This window comes from Poecilia latipinna, unplaced genomic scaffold (genome assembly GCF_001443285.1).
Source record: "Poecilia latipinna isolate Pla-1442-1.1 unplaced genomic scaffold, P_latipinna-1.0 Scaffold191, whole genome shotgun sequence".
NCBI lineage: Eukaryota > Metazoa > Chordata > Actinopteri > Cyprinodontiformes > Poeciliidae > Poecilia > Poecilia latipinna.
The window spans coordinates 185751-193458 of NW_015112807.1; the positions used below are offsets into that span (position 1 = coordinate 185751).

Here is a 7708-nt window from a genome sequence, read left to right on the forward strand (position 1 = left end):
GGGGGGGACCCCTCTTTTTTTTTTTTCCCCCTCTTAAAAAGGGGAGAAAGGGGAGAGGGGGAAAAAAAAAAAAAAAAAAAAAAAAAAAAAAAAAAAAAAAAAAAAAAAAAAAAAAAACATTCATCAGGTCAGTCCTGAGCTGTATTGATGTTAAAGTCAAGCAGAAAGAGATGAGCTTTTCACCTGTTGATGTTAGAAGTGCTTTTTTTTTTAGCTGCAAATCTATCTTTTGCCACAAATTATCAAGGTTACTCTACAGGAATACGTTGTTGGATTTTAGGTAATAAGATGTGTGTTCTCTTATTTTAAAAATGTTTGTTTATTTGCATCTTGTAAAGTATTTCTAATATTGGATAAAAAGACTTAAGTGGTTAAATAAAAAATCTACAGAATGTAGCAATTTTTACTTTTAATCTGACAAATCGTCACGAAAACAACTGTCAGCTGCCGACCTACAGAGAATTGTTAATCAAACATTACTGTAATAACCCTAACCACTTCCTACTAACAATTTTCTGATCATAAGACCAATGATTAAATCAGCTGACAAACACACACACACACAAAAAAAGAAAAAAAATCTTCAGTGCACAACGTAGCATAACTTAAAATACCTTAACATGACAAAAAAAAAAAACAAACAAACATTATGTTATAATTGTTAAGTCGATGGTCAAGGAATCCTGCTTAACTACCTGAAGAAAAATCACCAAAACTGAATTCAGAAGGATTGTACGAAGGCGTCTGGGTGTTATAGATTTTCTGTCAGACTGGTGACCAGCAGGCTGAGCAAATATTGTTTAAAGAACAGGGTCAGTCTGGGTCGACCACCAAAACACAGGAAGAGCTAAAAATCACAATAAAACCCAGAACACACACCAAACCTACAAGTTGTTAGATAACAGACGCTCATCAAGCAAAGATGGTTTTTAAAACATCTCCTTTTAGTGCATTTATATTCTCAGTCAGAAATTCACTTCAACAATCATCCAGACATTTCAACAGAATGATGGCAGCACATTGACTACAGGCGGTCTCAACAAACTAGTCTAGTTAGTGCAAAGTTTACCTTCAACAGCTGCAGCTGATCAAATGTCAGGTCTTTGACAGGGACCTCAATGAGCTCCAGAGTCTGGTCATTTTTCTACCAAGTCAGAAACGGAACAGTTAGCGTCACACAAACTACTACAACTGTGAGAAAAAAAAAAAAAAAAAAAGACGTTTAACGGACCTTCTTGGTGGAGATGCAACATGTTAGATCGTGGTATACGATCGGCACCGAATCCTTGGAGAGATGAACATCAAACTCCACAAAAGCTGCACCCTGCGTGTTCAAACACGTTGAGGCAAAATGTTTTGCAAATGCCTGGATTCGTTCAGATGTTCGTCTCGTTGACTTACGTGGTTGGCAGCGCTTTTGAAAGAAGCGATCGTGTTCTCCCGGACTTTGTGGTATCTGTAAAGTAAGAACCGGAGCAACTGATAAGACATCTGAATCTGTGTATATTTTTCCACATCCATCTGCTGAAATTCCTAACGAGACTCCTCCTCACTTCATGGCACGCGATTAATTATATGTTTGAAACTAGCAAATTGAGTGGATTCGAAATATTTTTTTGATGCAAAAACTACTTCTGCTGTCGGTAAAGATTGTCTCACTTGGCAGCGTGTGTGCTTCCTGCTCCTCTGTGACCCACGTCCACCGTGCTTCTCTTTGTCCAGTGCTTCGTGTACGACGAGCTCATGTCGCACTGCAGCTTCTGGATGGGGCGGATCACCAGGTAATCCACTGAAGGCATAAGCTGCAGTCAATGAGGCTGGACTCGACAAAAATCAGGATGCGCAGCACATTCCGAGTACTTTCAAAGAACCGTCACCTCTGACTTTCCCGATCGTCTGCCTGAAGTTTCGGCCCATGATGGGAAGCGTGACTACGCCCGTGTCATTGCCGTTCTCCGAGAACGAGGAAGACAGGAGGCAGGCTGTCCCGACGTGTCCGGGGTGGATGTCTCCCTGGACCACGTGCTCACCCAGATCCTCCTGCAATCACAATCCGGGTCACTAAACGCGCTACAGCACATTCTGACGACTATTCGCGGAGTTATCGGAATGCGGAAGGACCTCAAAAAACTCGAAAGTGAGCTCCAGGTTGTCCGGGTCCATGGTGTGAATGCTGTACTCGGTCCACCGAGAGGGCTCCAGGGCGTAGCCGCACTCCGGCTGAGAGTGACGCGACTTGTAGTCGTTGGCAGTGATTAGACTGATTTCCAGAGTTGTGGTCATCTTGTGCCAAGAGGAAGGGGTGAGTTCCTGTTCTCCCTCCTCCTCCTCCTCTTCTTCAATGCCCTCTAACGTAAGTTTAATCCTACATGCAAAATTAAAAAGAGTCAAAATACAGTCACACACTTAAAAAAAAAAAAAAAAAAAAAACCTGACAGAGTGTTGCTCCATTTTAAATATAACTGCATGCACGTCCTGTTACGCTTATGTAACAGGTCAGTAGTATGGAACGTCTCATGATGTGCTCAAGTTAAATTTGAACTCTGTGGCATCCTCACCGGAAGCGCGACTTCTTGAATTTCTTCTTGGTGATGGACACCGGAGGCCTCTTGGAAAAGTGCAAGCGCAGTCGAATGTCCGTCTGGCATGTCAGCCATCCTGAGTCAACGCATTTCACCCCATCTGCAAAGAGAGACGGCCTGTAAACTGAGGCAGCAGCGCACAGACTTCCTCCATCGTGAACGAAGCTTTTCCTCATCTCGTCACCAAACAACCAAAAATCCCAAGTCTCATTGGGCGGTACTTGCGTTGGACTTACAAAAAGTAGTTCTTAATTGTAAAATTGAAGCAAGATAATGCGTAGATTTGTGGTACAAACTTGAAAAGTGTCTCCTTTATTTGTATTCAGCTCCCTTTACGCTAATACTCAAAAAAAAAATCAAAGTAAGCAGACTTACTGTGAAATCCGAATTCCCCATTGTCAATGTTCTGCTGTGCAACTGCAATTGAAAAAAAAAAATAATTTTTTTAATGGTTTTGCAATACATCATCAGTTGAGGTCATCAAACAAGAGCAACCTTTGGTAGTTAAAGAAAAAAAACTATTTTTGAACTCTTAAAACGTCTGATTCAATCGCTCTGCATTTTAGTTGCCTCAACTTAAAAAAAAATAAATTGATTTATGTTAATAAGAACTTCTATATTTAAAGTCAGCATAGGGCAGAGGTTACTGTAAGACTAAGACAAATTAAAATAAAGGTACATCAGCATGTAACAAGGTGATACTCAATAGACACTGTGCAGGGTGTGGACGTGGCTGCAGCTACTCTTCCCATCTGGCTCATGTTCAAATAGCTTTTTGTTTGCATAAAACCCAACACAATGGCTGGCTAGCTAAAAAGATCTAGAATAACAGGCCATGGATTCTGCTGCACCGCAGTGTTTCCTCTGTGGCTGTAGATTAGTGCGAGTAAGGGTTCTCACCGATCCTCCCAAAGCATCCACACAGCGTCAAAACAAAACAAAAAAAAAAGCAGACAGCTGGGAATTACAATGAGCTTTTTTTTTTTTTTAGAGGAAACACTGCAGTTCATTTAAACTTTAACCCAAAAAACACTTTCCTGAGTAGATTAAGCTACAGTGGAATCGGGAATTAGAGGTTTGAGTACAACAGACTTTACCAAATTGATTTTTTTTGTTGTTGTTGTTGTTGGTTTATACCTGTGGGGCTCAGCGTGCGAGGCTGATGATGGGTCTCCCACAAATTGACTATCACTTGACATGGGCCACCCGCACTCTGCAATTCCAACGGTGGGTACAATGTTAGGATTTTCAAGTCAGACACACATGAACTACCATTCAAGCTGGTCGCAAAGACGCCTTTGGACCAGAGAGTCAGAAAGCGGTTAGAGCTCGTACAGTCGCCAGCTGGATCAGGCGCAGGTGGCGGGTTGAAATCTGAAAGGTGGATTTGTTAGTGAAAGGATACCAAAAAATAAATAAAAATCCTAGAATTGTATCTTTGTTCAGATCATGTTTTCTTTTAAATGTACTTAAGCAACAATAGTGCAAGTATATGGAAATTATTTTCAGCCACTAGTTTTACAAGTTAAAAAATGATAGGTTCTTTAAAAATAAAGTACAGAAAAAGTGACTTCACCCTGCTGTACTGCTGGAAAAGTCAAAACAGACAACTTTTAAATGCAGAAACTGGTAGGAAATGACACAGACCTAACACATAATGAGATATCATACACAAAAAAATAAGAAAACTTAATCAAATTCTGTGAAGTCTTAAATAAAAATAAGCTCCACCGTTGATATAAAACAACCAAAAAAAGAAGGAACACACCAAAACGCCATCTTGACAAAGTCACCAGAAACTGAAAGAATCTTCAAATGCATCCGACTTGTTTACGTCCAGTCTAAGGGAAGTACCACATTCTTCACCCAAGAGTGAAGATCATGCAAAAAGAGGCTTTAGCTAAAGGCTGGCCGAGGCTCCACATGACAGATTAAAAGCAAAGCAGCTGGTCAGCTTGTGGCTGGACCTTCCAAAGCTGTTTCGCTTCACATTCCACATGGCGGGATCACAGCTGGAAGGAATCAACCGAAAGAGAAAAAGAAAAAGAGGCTTGTCCTGAGGCAAGAAAAAGAAAAAGCAACTTTTAGCAAATCAACTAAAAGTTGCTTTACTGGCTGTGCCGAAAAAGCATGCCATGTATATTTCCACCAGAGCAAAACAAAACGATCACATCGAAAGTCATTTGCTGTGGAATTAAACACAGAGGGAGGATGAGGTTTTTGGTTATTCTCACAGTGCAGCGTGGCAACGCTGCCAGCATTGCCACGTGTAAAACAGAGACAGACATAAAAAGGACTTGACAACAATCCTACCACCTTACATCGCTTCATTCCAAGTCGGGAAGAATCCATTTCAAGTTAGTGGTGACTTTGAGCAAAAAAAAAAAAAACTATCGATAAATTCGACATACTAATAAAATACTGCTGCCTTTATCTCTGTTGATGGTCTGCCAAAGTACAAATTATGAAGTCATACCGGATTGAATATAATGGAGCATACATAGAAATATAAACCTCGTCAGCTACTTTTTTCCCCCAAATTTTTTTTGAGAAGCGTCACAACTACGACGGCGTACGTGCACCTGACACAAAAACACCAAGGAAAACCAACTCACCTTTGATTCCAGGAAGAAGCCCTTAAAGTAACGATACGTGGAAACGACCCCCTTGGGTACAGAGATTGTCACTGCCCATGTGTGCCTGTGATTAAATCGAGACAACAGAGAGGGTTTAAGGTAAGCTATATACAATGCACATACACCATTAACGAACTTCAAAACAAATCAAGATTACATCTTGATTCATATACCTTTCATCGCCAAGAGGATGTAAAGTCACAGCTTTCTGATAGTTCCAGTTTCCCAGAGCCTCACAGCTGCCGACTACGGCAATCACCTCACCTAGGAATGGGAAAAATAAAGACATATAGCATGTCATGACTATTGTATTTATTACTTTCTCAATAGAAAGCACGTTGTACTAAAAGTTCTTCAATGCTGCAGAGTTGGGCGAAATGGATTAAAAATTTAATCTCAGATTCTTTCATACCAGATCCGATTTCAATTATTAATTTTTTTTTCTTTGCTCGTTTTTCTTTTCTGAAAGAAATTACAAATCACAGAAAATATCTTACAAAAGAGTTTTTTTTATTTCAGTCATCCCTTCTGTGAGATATACGACAAAGTATCAGGGCCAGATATGAGAATTTTTGTTTAATTACAAGAATACAGTCAAAAGGTCTTAAAATTACAAGATAAAATTTGTTTCAAGGAGAAAAAAGCTCAAAGAGTTATCAGGAGGTGACGCGACCAGCTCAGTTAGTGTAGTTATTTTTTTTTCCGAAATGGACAGTTGTTTGCACAATCATTTCAAAGTCCTGCATTTTCATTTATTTTTCATGTTGGGAGTTCTTATAAGATTCCTACTTCATTTCTCCTAATATAACAACTTTACTCAGATATTATGAGTTTATTCTGGAAATAAAAAGAAAGAAAAAAAAAAAAACTTAGCCCACCTCTAATATTACATAAGAGAGTTGACCTGACTTTAAAGTCCACATAAATAGAAGCTTTAAGCTCTACTTGTCAAAGGAGATAATAGACCTTAGGTGTGGTGACATTACTCCCAAAATGAAATCTTAAAAAAAAATAAAAAAAAAAAACCCCAAAAGAATTCCGTTTATCGCCCAGCCCTACACGATTGTAATTTTCTCAGAAAACAAAAAGGATTTATTCAATCTGTTGAGGAGCAGGGAGTGTTCAAACCAGGCCGCATAGGACAACTAAAGTTAGTTGTCCTATGCGGAAGTGTGCCCTTAAATCTTTGTTTCTTCCTTCCTTGTATTCTTTCACACTTTTGTTGATTTTGCTCAATTATTCTTTTTTAGTCTCGTCTTCCCCCCCCAGCCTGACATCTGGAGAATTATTGTGAAGGAGCCATGAAGTTTTAAAAACAACAAAAACCCTACAGGTTTTAATTATTTTTATTTTATTTTTTACCTGTTTAAAACACCAGAGAAAAACCAGACATACCTGGGGTGGTTTCTCCCCTGATAGTCAAGTTCACCTGGCTGGTCTGCATAGTTGAAACAGGCAAACGCGAACAATGGCGATGCAAAAAGGCTGCAAGACAAGAACAGGGTTTAAGTAAAACAACCTCGGCTTTCTTCCCCAGTAAGGCCACTGAGAGGTCAGAGACGTTGCAATACTGGCCACGTGTCTACTGCAGACTGAAAAATAACAACTTTTCCAGTAATAATGTTCATGACAGCTCAACTCCTCCAACAGCTTCAGACAAACACCTCGCATCCAAATTGTACAGTTATATACAATATCAAATGGAGCGAAAAATAGAAACGGCTGGAAAATACATCACAGAGAACTCCGCAAGGGGGAAAACCCGGATGTATCGATTACCTTCTTAATTCCTAAAGTTCCGGGCCGGTTCTTGGCACTGCTGAGGGATTCACAGCAAACCTCGGTTCGTCTATCCGGCAGAGTAGCATCGGTCTGGACCAGCTGCCTCAACCACTGCCATCGCCGTTCAGTTCATCATCCTTCAATTCAAGACGGCTTTAACCGAAAACAAATAAAGATGTTCTGAGAGCAGATTTGACCCCGGAAATGACAACGCTTAATCAAAACCTTCCATCCCCCACGTTTATCCCCAGCACTGGAACGAAGATGCGAGACAAACCGATTCTTCTTCTTCGCGGAATTTGTAATAATCATCATCTAATACGTTCAACAATTGACCCGAATCGAACAACAAACTTCCGGTGAATGAATTTCAACTTAAAATCTAGGGAAATGTTCACAAATGTGTTTCTACACTAAATGAACGTTGTGTTTAAGATGGCGTTTAAACATTTTAAAGTAATTTAAAAGCCCATTGAAGACTTTTTCCTAGGGAGGAAGGAAATTACCCCTGTGCCTACCTCCAGCTCTCATTGACGGGAAACGAGGGGTACACCCTGAACAGGTTTCCAGTCCATTACAAGGCAACACAGACACACAAAACAAACAAGCATTAACCCCCACACTCATACCTAACGAAATTTTAGCAAGAAAAACAAAATAAAATAAAAATAAATGTAATGTTTTAAATCAATTCGACTAACTAAACAA

At 39.8% G+C, this 7708-nt stretch overlaps 1 protein-coding gene across 3 annotated transcripts in view; it reads right to left on the bottom strand.

The window, feature by feature from the left end:
• gpcpd1 (glycerophosphocholine phosphodiesterase 1) overlaps nt 1–7343 on the bottom strand; it is a 15998-nt gene extending 8655 nt beyond the window's left edge. For 2 of the 3 annotated variants that reach the window (XM_015030751.1, XM_015030752.1), the window contains exons 1-13: nt 6998–7343; nt 6614–6703; nt 5392–5482; nt 5198–5282; nt 3720–3795; nt 2958–2999; nt 2559–2682; nt 2122–2365; nt 1878–2040; nt 1660–1789; nt 1402–1456; nt 1232–1324; nt 1070–1144 (exon numbers count right to left, since the gene is read on the bottom strand). In XM_015030751.1, coding sequence (XP_014886237.1) covers nt 1070–1144; nt 1232–1324; nt 1402–1456; nt 1660–1789; nt 1878–2040; nt 2122–2365; nt 2559–2682; nt 2958–2999; nt 3720–3795; nt 5198–5282; nt 5392–5482; nt 6614–6662 — 1227 coding nt within the window. In that variant the 5' untranslated portion in view covers nt 6663–6703; nt 6998–7343. The remainder of the gene's footprint in view (nt 1–1069; nt 1145–1231; nt 1325–1401; nt 1457–1659; nt 1790–1877; nt 2041–2121; nt 2366–2558; nt 2683–2957; nt 3000–3719; nt 3796–5197; nt 5283–5391; nt 5483–6613; nt 6704–6997) is intronic. The other variant, XM_015030750.1, reaches the window with a different exon arrangement.
• Nucleotides 7344–7708: the final 365 nt, after the last annotated feature.